The sequence below is a fragment of the Schistocerca gregaria genome, chromosome 8 (assembly GCF_023897955.1).
Source record: "Schistocerca gregaria isolate iqSchGreg1 chromosome 8, iqSchGreg1.2, whole genome shotgun sequence".
In the NCBI taxonomy this organism is placed as follows: Eukaryota; Metazoa; Arthropoda; class Insecta; order Orthoptera; family Acrididae; genus Schistocerca; species Schistocerca gregaria.
The window spans coordinates 56,702,670-56,719,610 of NC_064927.1; the positions used below are offsets into that span (position 1 = coordinate 56,702,670).

The 16,941-nt window shown below is 46.2% G+C and overlaps 1 protein-coding gene across 1 annotated transcript in view; it reads right to left on the minus strand.

Moving 5' to 3' along the window:
• LOC126284788 (transcription factor SUM-1) overlaps nucleotides 1-16,941 on the minus strand; it is a 515,007-nt gene that overhangs the window by 381,395 nt on the left and 116,671 nt on the right. The window contains exon 3 of the mRNA XM_049983951.1: nucleotides 13,522-13,668. Coding sequence (XP_049839908.1) covers nucleotides 13,522-13,668 — 147 coding nt within the window. The remainder of the gene's footprint in view (nucleotides 1-13,521; nucleotides 13,669-16,941) is intronic.

Below are 16,941 nucleotides of genomic sequence, written 5' to 3' on the forward strand. Positions count from 1 at the left end.
ATTGCTTACCACGATTTGTCAAGCTAACATCAGCGATAAAGGGCACTCTTTGGAAAAAAAGGGCTTATTGTTCCGACATCGCATCAGAACCGAGCGAGAGAATTCCACGCGCCTTCTGCAATCTTAGTGGTTAGGCTGCTGGTGAAGCGGCGTGCAACACGGATGGAGGCTGATTTCGCGTAAAATATGAACGTCGGTGTGTTCATTCCAGACGCACTCCAAATTAGTCTGAAGCTAACGTGTCCATTAGAAACAATGGCTTCCAGGAAGTCCATTTCGCTCGCTGCACGAATTGCAGGCTCGAAGACGTAGCCTCTGCTTAGTATTTCACGCTACCGACAACAATCTTTCATACATTCGCTGAACTGACATTCTTACTGGACACCTTCTGTCGAGATATTTTCAACGCGTTCCTCCTACATTCCCGGCGGGGTCAGGGATTTTCTCTGCCTCGTGATGACTGGGTGTTGTGTGCTGTCCTTAGGTTAGTTAGGTTTAAGTAGTTCTAAGTTCTAGGGGACTGATGACCTCAGATGTTAAGTCCCATAGTGCTCAGAGCCATTTGAACCATTTGATCCTTCTACAGTCTTCGTAAAGAAATGGCGTAGTTAGTTTCTCCTAGTTTGTGAAAGACATTTGCTTTTTCATGCTAACCAATATTCGACACACGCGAAAGACGCACACACAGTGAATTCTATATTTCCTCTGTGCACATTTTACGAGTATAGCGAAATCACAGACGTGTAATGATCTATTACCTCCTTGATGTATTTCCTTGCTTGGGTACGAAATCACGAAATTCCGCAGAAGACAGCAATCGGATTCTTGTTGAAAGCAGTTAAATCCCAAGTACTAAATTCTGTAATTACTCGGAAGTTATTAAACAGATTTTGAAGACCTAAACGCCATTTAATCGTCTCTTTTCATTCATACCAGCAGCAGAAATTACTGCAGTATATCTCAAAAAGCAAGTTGATGCTGATGTCTCAGTAACTATTATCGCTATGAAGAGAGATTTTCTTGCAATACGTCTCAGTGAAAACAGAACTAGGGTATCTTGAGACATATTTTATGGTAGCAGCTAAGCTAAATCGCGCTGAATATTTTCGAGTTGTTTGCAACCAACGCCGTTTCTCGCTTCTCGACGACCACAGTTTACGATTTTCCGGTTGCTCTACTTGATAGCATGCTTCCCTGGCATCTGTTATCCATCTTTTAGGCAGTCGACCTCGTTTCCATTTTCTCTGTTGGATCCATCTCCATGCTGTTCTTGGTAATCTGTTACGTTCCTTTCAATAGCTTCCATTATATAGATTTTCCGATTTCTTCATTTCGGATACTGTCTAATCTTGAGCCTCCAGCACTTCGTCCCCAGTAATCCAATTCCTTGGCTACCACTTATTTCTCAGACTTCTGATTTGTTTTTACATCTTCTGTTTACTTTTGTTCTCTTTATAATCTCTTCAGTTTTGTTTTTGATATTATTATGTAGAGGCTCGAGCTTAGTTGTCGAATAACACGTTAACCTTGTTTAATCTTACATGTAACATGCTGTGAACCCAGCATTGCCTTAATATTTGATATTTCGATCTTTTAGTAGTCCATCTCCTCCTTTTGTCCATCTCCTCTTGCCCCCTCTCTCTGCACATCTCCTCTTGCCTCCGTCTCTGTCCACCTCCTCATGCCCCCTCTCTCTGTCCATCTCCTCATCTTTTCTTTCCTTGTCCATTTCCTCCTGCCTCTCTGTGTGTCCATCTCCTTAACCCCAAATCTCTGCCTGTCTCTTCCTATCCCTGTCCTATCTGTCTCCTCCTGTTTCCTTTCTCTGTACGTCTCCTCTGTCCCCTCTCTCTACTCATTTCCTTCTCCCTCCTCCTTGTTTATCTCCTCCCCTTTACTTTTTCTGTCCCTCTCTACCGGCTTGTCTTCGCCTTCTTGTCTTTCTGCCCTTCTGCCTCCCCGTTTCCTCCTCTCACACCTCTTCCTCCTGCTGGTTCTTTCCATCTCGTACTCTTTCTCTGTCCCTCCTCCTCTCCCCTCTCTCTGTCCATTTCCCTCTCCCCTTTCTCTTCTCATCTCCTCATCCTCCAATTTGTACCTATCTCCTCCTTCCCCCCTCACTGTCTGTGCATCTCCTCGTCCTCCGTTCTCTCTCTCCACGTTTTTACACTCATCACAATAGAAGGCTGGTGGTTCTTACCCCTACAGTATTTCCTTCCAGATTGTAACTAACAAGGCAACCTGCCCATCGCACCCCCCTCAGATTTAGTTATAATTTGGCACAGTGGATAGGCCCTGAAGAACTGAACACAGATCAATCGAGAAAACAGGTAGAAGTTGTGTGGAACTAGAAAAAATAAGCAAAATATACAATCTGAGTAGTCCATAGCAAGATAAGCAACATTAAAGATAATATGAAATCAGGGGCGCCGTGGTCCCGTGGTTAGCGTGAGCAGCTCCGGAACGAGAGGTCCAGGTTCGAGTCTTCCCTCGAGTGAAAAGTTTTATTTTCAGACAATTATTATCTAACAAACTCTTATGTTTTCATCACTTTTTGGGAGTGATTATCACCAAAAAAAAATTTTTCAAATGGCTCTTTGTACTATGGGACTCAACTGCTGTTGTCATTAGTCCCCTAGAACTTAGAACTACTTAAACCTAACTAACCTAAGAACATCACACACATCCATGCCCGAGAAGGATTCGAGCCTGCGACCGTAGCAGTCGCACGGTTCCGGACTGCGCGCCTAGAACCGCGAGACCACCGCGGCCGGCGATTATCTCATCCACAGCAATACCTAAATCGGGCAAGGTAGAAGAATCTTTTTACCCATTCTCCAATTCGCCAAGTGTACAAGTTAGGTGGGTGGACAACATATTCCTGTCATGTGACGCACATGCCGTCACCAGTGTCGTATAGAATATATCAGACGTGTTTTCCTCTGGAGGAATCGGTTGACCTATGACCTTGCGATCAAATGTTTTCGGTTCCCGTTGGAGAGGCACGTCCTTTCGTCTACTAATCGCACGGTTTCGCGGTGCGGTCGCAAAACACAGACACTTAACTTATTACAGTGAACAGAGACGTCAATGAACGAACGGACAGGTCATAACTTTGCGAAAATAAAAAAAAGTAAAATGTTTATTCGAGGGAAGACTTGAACCAAGGACTCATTCCCCTTGACGTTGCTTATCTTGCGTATGGACTACTCAGTTCGTATATTTTGCTTATTTTTTTCATAGTTCCACACAACTTCTTCCTGAATTCTCGATTGATCTGTGTTCATTTTTTCAAGGCCTATCCACTGTGCCAACTTGTAACTAAATCTGAGGGGGGTGCGATGGGGAGGTTCCTTTGTAAGATGTGTACCAACTTTGTCTGAAATATCTCCAGAGGTTTGGGGTGACATTTCTACTCGTCACTTTTCTGCCATACGTTTATGTCAAATGTATTTTACAGATATTTAACATATTTCACATGTTTTTGAACACAAGATTCACCTGTAACTCTATCGAATTTCACCCTACAGTTCCGTTTTTACGCATCTTCATTTATCTCCTGGTCTATGAGCTGTACATTGATATAATTTTGCAGGTACATTCAGTGGAGTATGTAAATATCGCGTGCAAAATGTGTCGTGAATACAGTTAGTAGGAAAGAAGTGATATATTAAAACGTCATGTTTCATCAAGTAGTTTTACTGCATAAACATATAATATGCGACAAACATTTTTCAGTTCATCATTCTTTGGAGTTGTCAGCGAGAATAAGTTTTGTAAATGTTTGAAATTATGTGTAAAGTTTGTTGCAAGTCTCTAAGTGCTCTCATTCTACAAATACTGGATAACTAAAGCGTGGGTGCGCTACGGTCGCAGGTTCGAATCCTGCCTGGGGCATGGATGTGTGTGATGTCCTTAGGTTAGTTAGGTTTAAGTAGTTCTAAGTTCTAGGGGACTGATGACCTCAGATGTTAAGTCCCTTAGTGCTCAGGGCCATTTGAACCATTTTTTGTATCTAAGATTCTACAACAGATGGATGCGAATGATACTGAACGTTTGTTTCGTAGATCACTTCTTCTGTCCTTCTTGTAGACCTATGGTTTCTTCCATGAATAGGGTACAGGTTTTTTATGAGGGCTTCGCCATATTTTATGAGTGAAAGAGTGGCTAACTCTGCCCCATCGTTCCCCTACGCTCCGTCACGGAGTAAGGGACTTCATCGTCATCATCATCTCAATAGCTAAGTTAGAAGTGGTTCCGTGGTTCGCTCGTAGATGGGGTGGGGGGAGAGCCAATATCGCCCGATTGCTCATACAGTAACGTGGCTGCGCAGTTATGGATTCAGAGATTAGTTTATTTATGGAAAACACTTCAGTTTGATTCGTATTCTTATCCTATACAGAAGAAGGCTTCCCTGTCCAAATACCATCCACTGCATTTAGAAACACATGACTTGCAGCTATTCATTTATGGTTCTCCTCTGGTCGTAGACCCTTTCAAGAAACAATCGTTCTTTACGCATGCCAGCTATAGTGGCCAGCTTCACTGTTGTCAAATTGTTTAGTACTAATGACCATTGTGATTTGGAGAGCACTTTTCTTACATTCTGTAACATCATAATGACGATTACGTGAGTAGTATGGGAAGCGATTCTACAGAAAGGTAGCTTCCCTTTCTTGCAGCCTCCATATGACTTCTCAGACTTCATTTCCGCTTTTTATGCAGTAATTAATCGATTAATATGTCCTCCCGGAAGGGTAATAACAATTGACTTTAGAAAGAGGTTGACTGTGGTTTGTGTTCATTAAGCAGCATATCTACAAGAGTTAATTTTCTGAACAGAAGAAATTTCAGTCTCTAAGCCGTGGCTGGCTGTAAGTTCGGTAACAGGCAGCGTCCCATCACAAAGGTGAGAGAGACAGGCGGCTTTTCAGAGAACTGGCCATGCCGGAGGGCTACATCTCAGAAATGTTGGATGGTATCCATGTCGCACGATCTGGATCGTCAAATCATTCGCCCGAATTGTCGAAATCGTTCTTTAAATCAATGGCAAACAATTTGTGGGTCAAGAATGAGATTTTCACTCTGCAGCGGAGTGTGCGCTGATATGAAACTTCCTGGCAGATTAAAACTGTGTGCCCGACCGAGACTCGAACTCGGGACCTTTGCCTTTCGCGGGCAAGTGCTCTACCAACTTAGCTACCGAAGCACGACTCACGCCCGGTACTCACAGCTTTACTTCTGCCAGTATCCGTATCCTACCTTCCAAACTTTACAGAAGCTCTTCTGCGAACCTTGCAGAACTAGCACTCCTGAACGAAAGGATACTGCGGAGACATGGCTTAGCCACAGCCTGGGGATGTTTCCAGAATGAGATTTTCAATCTGCAGCGGAGTGTGCGCTGATATGAAACTTCCTGGCAGATTAAAACTGTGTGCCCGACCGAGACTCGAACTCGGGACCTTTGCCTTTCGCGGGCAAGTGCTCTACCAACTGAGCTACCGAAGCACGACTCACGCCCGGTACTCACAGCTTTACTTCTGCCAGTATCCGTCTCCTACCTTCCAAACTTCCTACTGGCAGAAGTAAAGCTGTGAGTAGCGGGCGTGAGTCGTGCTTCGGTCGCTCAGTTGGTAGAGCACTTGCCCGCGAAAGGCAAAGGTCCCGAGTTCGAGTCTCGGTCGGGCACACAGTTTTAATCTGCCAGGAAGTTTCAATTTGTGGGTCATCAATAAAAATTCCATCGTTGTCTAAGAACGGATGAAAATGGCCTCCAGTAGCTGAACATAACGATTTTCAGTCAACGATCGGTTCATTCTACGTAGACACAGCCTACAGCATTAACGACACGCCACCAGCTTGCACAGTTCAGTGTCGACAACTTGGGTCCAAAGATCGGTGGGGTCCGAGCCACACTCTCCCCTATCATCAGCTCCTACCATCTGACATGGCGACTCACTTGACCAGGCAGCGGTTTTCCAGTTGTCTGGGGTCCAACCGATACGGTCACGAACCGAGGAGATGCGATGCAGGCCATATTAGCTGTTAACAAAGGCATTCGCGTCAATCGTCTGCTGCAGTAGCCCATTAACGGCGAATTCCGCCGCACTATCCTAACGTATATGTTCGTCATGCGGTCACATTTAACCCTGTGGTTATTGCACGCAGTGTTGCTTGTCTGCTAACACTGACAACTCTCGCAAGCGACGCTCTACGTAAAAGTGAAGACTGCCGGTCCCTGCATTGTACTTGGTGAGTGGTGACGGTTGAAATGTGATATTCTCCGATTTTGCCGTTCGACCGGGCCGCCCTGGTCATTACCACGCGTTACGGCTAAAGACAGATGAATCTCGTCGCCAGACTGATCATCACTTAGTACACAGTTTATCCTCTCCGAGAACGATGAACCTTTCTAAGCAGCCCTAACTAAATATTGACAAATACCGCAAATACAGGTCAAGATATGCTAGTCAAATTATAATTCCATTCCAGCCTAAATGAACCTCATATTTAGTCACAAATTCGTTGCGCACTATGTAATGTCTGATTTCTACTGCAATGGAAATTATTTTTAAAAGCCAGACGGATGGTCGCAGTAATGTTATTACACAGTGTAAAGACGGAATTTCAGCTTTCTCTTTCATGAAATAGGGACAACGTAACCTACTGTCAACTGAAAACAAATGTCAGTGACATTTTAAGATTTTGTAGAAAGTTAAGATCTGCAGTTTCTGTGCAGGCATTAACAACTAATCAACAAAACTGGACTTACATTAATTGAAAGACCTAAATGACTAGATTGCTCTCTCTGTGACGGAGACGTGTGAGAGGAAATGCTGACGTAATCGGCATTCGGCGTTACCATCAGAAATGCAACAGCTAGTTTCACTACGCAGTTTTGACACTACAACTGCTAGATCGCTGGCGTTGGCAGAAAAAAAAAAAACAGAGAAGGCGACGTCAACTGTTCCGAAAAAATCCGATATGTGACGAAACTGACATCTTTTATTGTGCCACTTAACATGGAGTAACCATTATAGCAAAGTGGTTATATCAAGCGTGAACGTGCATCGTTTTTCTTTCAATTCTTGCTCCAAGGGATGGGCAGGCTGCCAGCTTGTTGATGTACAGAATATCTAATAATAAATCAATACTTAAATATACAGTTGTAAAACCGGCAGTATATTTACAATGTGCAGCCGATATGTTTATGAGTAGGTACTTCGATATTTTTTCAGCCGATATATCTACACAGTTTCTTGAATTCTCGAAAACCGATAACGATATTTCTTTAAATATCGATGTGCCGGATTGCCTACATTTTTAAAAATATCAACAGTCTTAGTGTGCGGATGCACACATATTACCCGAACTCTTACAGGACTTGGTAAGAATGTCTTCCACGAGGAATAAGTGTGTTGAGTAGGGACACTATGAATGTGCCCTCGGTGGCTCAGATGGATAGAGCGTCTCTCATGTAAGCAGGAGATCCTGGGTTCGAGTCCCGGTCGGGGCGCACATTTTCACCTGTCCCCATTGATATATATCAACGCCCTTCAGCAGCTGAAGGTATTAATATATAATTCTAAGTAAGAGGTACCGTTCATACATAGTCTTCTCACTGAAGAAAAACTTTCGCTAGAGCTTCGCCTCTGACACTGCACAGAATACATTAATCTCGAGCTAATCTCATTGCTGCATCACAATTTCATGAGGATTTTCAGTGAGCACTCTCGCATTGTGGCGATTAATCTTTCCAGACAAATGGAAGACTGCTTCGTCACTGAATATCATCGCGGAGGCGAAATGGTCGACCCCAAGTACTTCCTAAATTGTGATGCAAAACTGAAGGCACCGATCATAATCATGCGGTTTAACAAGCTGCAGACGGTACGGTTTGAAGTTAAGGCGCCGCCGGAAAACCTTCCTTTTCTGCGCTATTCAAAGCTCGTTGCTTGCGCAGACCGATTTTTTTTTCTGGGGGGTGGGGGTTGGGTGGGGGGGGGGGGGGGGGACTGTCCACGAAATTTTCCATCACCCTCTCCACGGTTGCACCTGGTACTCCTCGTCGGCCGCTGACTGCTGTTCATCCCCGAAAAAGGCTGGATCAGAACGCCAGTACCGCAAGTGGACATGTGTCACACTTATCCTGCATCAGACAGGTGGCCGTCGGCGTGTACACTGAGAAACTGGTGAAAGTAAAGGGGCCCAGCCTGGAGGAGGGACCGTTATGGTCTGGGGATGTTTTTGTGGCATTCGCGGGTGATATCGTCATTCTGGAGGGCACAGTGGATCAACACAAGTACTGTTCTATCCTCGGGGGAGACACCCAAACTTACAAAAAAAATTGTTCAAATGGCTCTGAGCGCTATGGGACTTAAAATCTGTGGTCATCGGTCCCCTAGAACTTAGAACTACTTAAACCTAACTAACCTAAGGACGTCACACATATTCATGCCCGAGGCAGGATTCGAACCTGCGACCGTAGGGGTCACGCGGTTCCAGACTTAAGCGCCCAGAACCGCACTGCCACACTGGCCGGCCCGAACCTTACATGCAATTTGTTTCTTCTCAGCAGAATGGCAGCTTGCAAAGGATAATGCAACATGTCACACAACTGAGAGTGTATGTTCTTGGTTTAAATAGTAGTAGAATGGGTTTACCGTATTCCCCTCGCCACCAAACTCTCCTCCTGTACATCTCACAGCTGTACGTGCTGCAAAAGGTGGTTTTCAGGCTTTTGATACAAGGTCACGTTAATGTGACCGGACAGTGTATTTTTACGTGTAGTCCTACGAAAACGAGTCAATCACTTTCAGTAGTTCCGTAGTGTTGGTTTCGTCACTGCGGGACTATTCCGTATGTAGATCCAGAGCAACTGATCAATCGGATAATTCTTACCGTCGACAACTTGTATTGCACCTTTGAATTACCCTAAAAATGTCACAAGCCCTTGTGCACTGTTGTTGTGATACTGGTAAAGTTTTCCAGAGACGTCCTTCTCTGGAAGAGCTTCCGTGTGTCGATTTGCTCGGCCAAACTACAGACTGAGAAACTGCATCTGGCACCCGTCTCTCGTCCCCTGGGGAAGCCCCGGAGCCGCCACCGGTGCGGACAGGTGTTGGCGAGCTGACTGCTGCTGCTGCTGGCCTGGCCTCCGGAGCGACGACGGCCTGTCGTCGTCGGCAGACAGGCGGCCGCCCCCGCCCGCCCCCGCCCGGCAGTCTCTCGCGCTGACAAGTCGCCGCCGCCCTCAGGCGAAGCCTCTCGCCGGCTATTAGTCGTCCGGCTGTCCAGAGGATGGCTCGAGGCTGCGGATAGTGGCGCCGGTACGCCTGGATTCCGCCGACGACCGACGTCGGCCAGAGACGGCCGATCTTTCCCAAACAGTCCCACTGCACACCAATGTCGTAGTCCTACAATCGGAGACATGAAAGTTAATCGGCCGCGTCACAGACGGGATAATGGACCGCGAGAAACTGGGAAGTTTAGTCTGTGGCAGAAGGAGTCAATGGCATCGTGAGGACGAAAAATATCGCAGCTCGTAACAGCTCGTAATCTGTGGAGTCAAATTGCAGGTTTACTGCAAACCAAAAACAGTCAAAACTTTTAACCAAAAAAAAATTGCTTAAGTGAGAAACGTGCTGTATCTTGGGCTTAAAGATACATCTATATACATACTCCACAAGCAATCGCATGGCCGTGGTAGGGTGTACCCCGTACCACTACCTCTCGTTTCCTTTCCTGTTCCACTCGCAGATCGAGTCATAATTACTCGTACCTTGTCTTCATGTTCCTCACGCGAAATGTATGTAGCCGGCAGTAGAATTGCTCTGTAGCCAGGTTTAGATGCCGGTTTTCTAAATTTTCTCAACAGTGATTCTCGAAAAGAACGTCGCCTTCCCTACAAGGCTTTCCATTTGAGTTCCCGAAGTATTCCTAACACTTGTGTGTTTTTCGAACCTCACGGTAACAAATCTAGCAGCCCACCTCTGAACTGTTTCGATGTCTTACTTTAATCCGATGTGACACAGATCCCAAACACTCAAACAGCACTAAAGAGTAGATCGTACTATCGTCCTCCAAACGGGCCCCTTGACAGATGAACTACACTTTCTTAAAATTCTCCAAATAAACCGATGTCGACCATTCGCCTTCCATACCACAACCATTACATGCTCGTTACATTTCACATTCCTTTGCAACATTACGCATACATATTTCATCGACGTGACTCCCGTGAAGCAACGCACTACTGACGCTCAACTCGAACATAATATGTTTGTTTTTCCTATTCACCTGCATTCACTTACATTTCTCTACATTTAGAGCTAGCTGCCTGTCATCACATCAACTAGAAATTTTGTGTGATGTATCTGGTATCCTTCTATAGTCCTTCAACGATGACTCTTAGCCGTACACTGCAGCATCATGAGCAAACAGCCGAAGACTGCTGCTTGCTGTGTCCCCCACATCATTCGTGTGTACAGAAAATAACAGCGGTCCTACCACGCTTTCCTCGGACATTCCTCACGATACCCTTGTCCCCGATGAACTCTCTCCGTCCAGAACAATACGCTGGGTTCTACCACTGAAGCACTCGCATATCTGGCAACCGATTCAATACTCTCGTACCTTCGTTAACAGTCTGCAGTGGGGTATTACGAGATAAAAAATTCGGAAATCTAGGAATACGGAATCTTCCTGTTTACCTCCGTCAATAGTTTGCAGTATAGCATGTGAGAAAAGGGCAAGCTGAGTTTCACACGAGCGGTGCTTCCTAAAACCGTACTGACTCTTGGACGTAAGTTTTCCGTTCTCTAGGAAATTAATTATCTCCAAACTCAGAATAAGAGCCAGATTTCAGCAGCGAAACATCTTACGGATATTGGTCTGTAATTTACTTATTCATTTTATTTTATTTTTTTTTCTTTTTTTCAGTTGCTTGGGAATTTGCGCTGAGCGAGAGATTCGTGATAAATGCAACCTGGGCCAATGCTGTAGAGAACTGTTTCGAAAATCGATTTGGGATTCCATCCGGACCTGGCGACTTACTTGTTTCAAGTCTTTCAGTTGTTTCTCTACGCCAGGGATGATTATTACTATGTCGTCCATACGGGACTCTATGCGATGGTCAAACGAAATACTTGGACAATGAGTCAGTGGATGGAAGCCTTAGACACACATAGCGATTTTGCGTAGCAGCAAAATTTTCTCGAGTTCTCGACCAGAAGTTTTGCTTAGGTATCGCAGTAGTAGATCATGCTTCGCGCACAAAACTTTTCACAGACGCACTGCACTGATGTAGTGGGTCTTTTATGGACTGTTGGGTTGTGGCAGGTGGACTTTAGCTGTCTACCAATTATAATTACCGCTAACTTGCGTTTTTATGCCAATAGGGTGGTGATTCTGTCGTATGAAGTGATTTGTAAAAGTAGCGTGCTTCCACTTTTCAGTGATTTAGGTCTTCAGGATACCTTAGTCTAAAGTATAGTGAGTGACAGTCGTTGATAATTAGTTGGCACATTTAAATTTTGCTCAATTTATTTGAAGTTTTGTAGACGGTTTGTAATGCTATTTTTCAATGTCACCACCAATCATCTCGGGTGTGTACTATAACTTTTCTCTATTCACCTGATATTTTCGCAAAACTTGTCTGGTTATACCTATAACTGAGGAAACAGCTCCCAGTGTTATCCTCGTTCTTTTAGAGACGGATATACCTCACTCACATGCAATCGCCGTCTTTTTAATACAGAAACCGCAATTGCAGCACTCGTTTCTAAGCACAGACTTTTGTGGCATTCGTCCGACCCGAGGAGGTTGAAATCTAACACCCCTGAGAGCAGATTCTATCCTAACCTCGTTGATCCCGCCGAAAACTGGGGGACACCGAAGACACTGTGACCTAGCTGCTGTGTGACGCCATCGCGCCACCTCTGCAGACTGCAGGCAGCGCCTGGCAACTGTTGTCGGTGCCGCTGTGAATGCAGCCTTACTGCTCTTCCGTTAGTGGCTGACAGTGTCCGCTGCCTGCTTTAACCTGAAATACGCTGCAGAAAGCTTCAGCGAAGTACTACAGTCGAGACAAAGATAATCTTACCAGACGCCGCCTGCACATGGGTGGCGCCGGCAGTCAGCGGATCGACATGCTGAGGTTTCAAACGTGGCCAAAGAAAAGAACATGCCTCGTCGCACATCTGCGACGTCAGCAATGAAGTGTTGCTGTCGGCAGACGCAAAGGCACGAAGGGTGACGCGTGTATTACATTGTAAAAGATCTTTTTCAAAGATTTCGTCAAGCTGCTTTGACCAAACTACTTCACTGGAGCTATTACATCATCGCGAAATTTTTCATCATAGCTTTTCCGGAACGGAAGGCGAACACTTAATCGCCTATACAACATCATATGCTGGCGGCGAGCGCATTGCTTGAAAAAGAGAGAGAAATGGAAACGATTGTCGGTGAAAACAAGAACAGCGACAACAGAAGCTCGAAGTGATCACTAGACGTAAAGTGCGAGGATATAATTAACAACTAAAATGATTTGAGAATTGTCGAACAAACATTTCAAAGTGACCCCTTGCAAACACGATACTCATTTAAGAAATGCCATTTCTTAATTTCACTCATCGTACTCGAAGTTTTTGGAAAGCCTGCATGAGCGTCATTCTAGATTTAAATAATGTAGCACTGCACTAGTTACGTATTGTCACGCTTAATATGACGCTTTTCGAGAATTTTTTATGATTATCAAGACGAAATATTTTCACAGCTACTTTATGCGCTGTCTGTAGGTGTATTTTCCTGCCCTTTCTTGCCCTGAGGTTGTGTTTTTATGATTTAGTGCAGTCGGATAGACTTATTTTATTCGATTTTCCGAAACATCGCCTGAAATACCTTTGTAAATATTTGTACTGGATCACGAGAGTAAATTGGTGCAAAGTACTATGCAAAGCGTGAAAAAATATGTAACTCGTGCAGTGTTTCATTATTTAAATCATGAATAACACAGCTGTACGCTTTCCAAAAACATCAACTACGATGAATGAAATCAAGAAATGGCATTTCTTAATCATTATTTAAATCATGAATACCACAGCTGTACGCATTCCAAAAACATCGACTACGATGAATGAAATCAAGAAATGGCATTTCTTAAGTGAGCATCTTGTATGGAAACATGAGTGACCACTTCCACGAGGCCAAACTGAAATGCTTGTTCGCTCATTCTGAAATAATTTTCGTTGTTCTCGCAATGTTGCTCACGAAGCAAATTCTGGCAAACACCTCGCGCTTCTCCACTCGCTATCTATGTTTTCACCCACAGTCGTTTCCATTTCTGTCTCTTCCAGCAATGCATTCACCACCAATATATGCTGTTTTTTACTGTTCCCGAACAATTATGACGAAAAACTTTACGATCGTGTAATAGGTCCAGCGAAGCAGATTGGTGTTTGCCAGTAGAGACGTGCGCTAGGCTAGACGTGTGTTTACGCGCGCGGCCGGCAGTGCACTCACCGGCGGCAGCGGACAGCCGCCCAGGCTGAGCAGCTGCTCCAGGGACTCGATGTACTCAATGGCGTTGCGCAGGATCTCCACCTTGGGCAGGCGCTGGCCCGCGTTGCCGCACGTCCGCCTCTTCAGCAGCTCGAACGCCTCGTTCACCTACGGCAGCACACGGAGGGGCCAGCTCTAGTGATGCCATTCGCGAACACAAAGATAGACGCGATGGAGGCGTGACGTTGGAAAAAGTGTTGGGTATTTATAGACCTTGTAATGGTTCTTTATTTACGTGACCATTAAGACACTCCAACCCCAGTTCTCGATACCACTAATATCGTGCTACTTTTCTGCGAAGTAACAGACATATTTTTGTGACAATATTCACATTTGGTTTTATTAATGTATAGCTACTCCGATGTATCGATATATTACAGTGGCATGGTTCTTGTCTGTATTTATTTCTGTGTGACTGTCATAATCTTTGACTTACTTGTAACCGTTCTGGCGCGAATGCGCACAGAGCAGTCTTTGTTTCGCTTTGCAGAAGTTAAGCTGTTAAAAAATGGTTCAAATGGCTCGGAACACTATGCAACTTAACTTCTGAGGTCTTCAGTCACCTAGAACTTAGAACTAACTAAACCTAACTAACCTAAGGGCACCACACACATCCATACCCGAGGCAGGATTCGAACCTGCCACAGTAGCAGTCGCTCGGTTCCAGACTGTAGCGCCTAGAACCGCACGACCACTCCGGCCGGCAGTTAAGTTGTTATTTCGCTTTGTAAAAGAACAGTGTCAAGTCTTGTGTTTGCTTAAAGTGGAAATTAAATATATGAAGATTGACACAATACTGTTTTCTTTCTTTCTTTTTATTTAAATCTTATGGGACGTAACTGGTAAGATCATCAGTCCCTAAGGTTACACACTACTTAACCTAAGTTATCCTAAGAACAAACACACACACCCATGCCCGAGGGGGGACTCGAACCTCCGCCGGGACCAGCACTGTTTTCTTGATGACGTGACAATTGAGAGGAAGTATATGTGAATTTACAAGAAGCTTAATAAAAATGTGGACCGTGAACACCAAGTCAAAAATTGTTTGTACCATACCATTGTTCTGGTCTGCTTGTTTGATCATTAACAATTTCCTGCAAAAACTCATTTGTTAGGTCTTCAAAGATTCCTAAAATACAGATCTGGACCTTCTAGCAGTCAAAGTGGAATCACCCTAGAATCAACAAGAGGAGCCATAGTAACTTCGACGAAATCTTCGTGGGAATCCGTTCAAGATAAGTGCCAAAATTAATGACTTTTTACAGTGACTTCATTATTTCCATTCTAACGATACCATCCACAGTTTGTTGTTGCCCGATAAAGCACGCACGCACGCACTCCGCTCCTCCACTGGCTGCGGCTCACCTCGTTACCGTCGCTGGCGCAGGTCTACGCCACTGGCCCAACGCCGTGGGTGGACGGAGAGGGAAGCAGATTACAGCCGCACTGGAAAGTCTCATCCATGCGATGGGGAACAATAGCGGCCGCCAACGGCAGCCAGAGCGCAAGCGCACGCAGCAGCCTGCAGTTCTACGAGTGCCAGCAGCTGGGGCATACTGCGCGCAAGAAGGCCGTCGCGTGCTTGAAGGGCGCGGCGGCTGACGACACGCGCAGTTGCACGAAGCCTCGTGGGGTGGCCAGCGGCTGCGCGATCTGCGGCGGGCTAGACGCCGCCAACTCGCGCAGCTGCAGCTACCTCAGGGAGTCACGCCGTCAGCCCGCCGTACCTCGCACTGCGGCGGTGTCAAACTCCGCGACGGCCGCCCTGCCCCCCCCCCCCTCCCCCGCGACGTCACCAAGCAGAAGACGCCACAGACGACACAGACGACGCCACGGCCGGCCTCCGAGCCGCAAGTGCGGCAGAACGGGCCGCGCTCAAAGAAGAACTCGTCGCAGTTCATCGTCAGCTCCAGCAGCTGCGTGAGGAGGTGCCCGCCCCCGCGCCCGCCTCCCCTGCGGTGCGCCCGGTGGGGGTGGACTCCGTCACGCAGACGGACCTACCGTCGCAGAAGAACGTGGCCCCGGAACCTGTAGCAATACAGGAGTCGGAGAGACGCCCATGGACGTGACACCGTCCTCCCCTTCCCAACTCCAGGCGGATGGGCGACGCAGAAGGGGAAGCAAGAAGAGGATGGCGATCTTCGCACGGACATCATACCCTTCCCGGACAGCACGAACATGCCAGACGTGCTGAAATATTGCCACCACGGTACGGATGGGCGCTACAACGCCCAAACGAAGCCGTACCTCTTCGCCCAGGTGGAAGGGGAACAGAAGCCGTCGCTGCCACACAGGCCGTTCGAGCTACGTGGCGGACATCGGGCAATTCTGCTCGAACTCGTCACCAAGACAGACCTCAAGACCATCAACGCGAACCCGATCTTCACGCCTCGCGACTGGGAATACATCCTAGAGCACGCAGTCGTGCTGCTGAGGAACGAGGTTCGCGACGGCGCGAGGAAGCTGTCTGCAGATGTGCAGACAGCGCTGCAGAACGTCTCGCGCGAGACAAAGAAGCACCAAAACACCAAAGTCGACTAGTATGCCTCCATGCTAGTAGCCAGGACAGGACAGACACCCGACAACGAGAGGACAAACCATACAGTGAGGCCACGTCATCGTCGCATCAGCAGGAACAGGAGGAAAGTCGAAACTCCTACACCTCGGACCAAGGCCAAGGCCCGTCTGTAGAGCGTCAGCGTCAGCCCGATAAAGCGCGCACATGCTGCGCGAGCAGCATTATTCATCTGATTTCTGAACTACTTTGCAAGTGGTGGTATTGTTAGAGCCTAGAACAGTGGGTCCCACGCTAGGGCTTGTTGCGTTTGTATATGGTCTCAATTTCACTCTCATGCACTGACGTCGAAAATTAAAGCAACAAACGGAAATTTTGCAAGGTTGCATATATTTTGCCACCAAACACTACTAACAAGTGAAGTGGTAACAATGTAAAGACTACAGGACGGAATCAACTGTAACATGCATAATCTATATATTCTTCGTTTTTTCCAACACGTATTTCAGCACACATTCCGACAACTGGTTAATGTGCTCAGTATGGGGTGTGGCCACCTCTGGCAGAAATATAGTCTTGACAACGACGGGACATGTTGTGAGTGCTGTCGTCAATCTCGTGTTGAGCAAATAACAGACATTCTCCGTCCAGAGCTACTCGTAGATCTTGGGGAATGGTTGGTGGATGCTGACTCGATGCAACTCGTCTATCTAGTGCATCCCAGATATGCTCTATGGGATTCAAATCGGAAGAGCGAGCTGGACACGCCATGCATGCAATATCATCCGTTCCCAAGAAAGGCTCAAGTATCCGAGCTCTATGAGGCCGAGCATTATCGTTCTTCAATACGAAATTGAACCGCA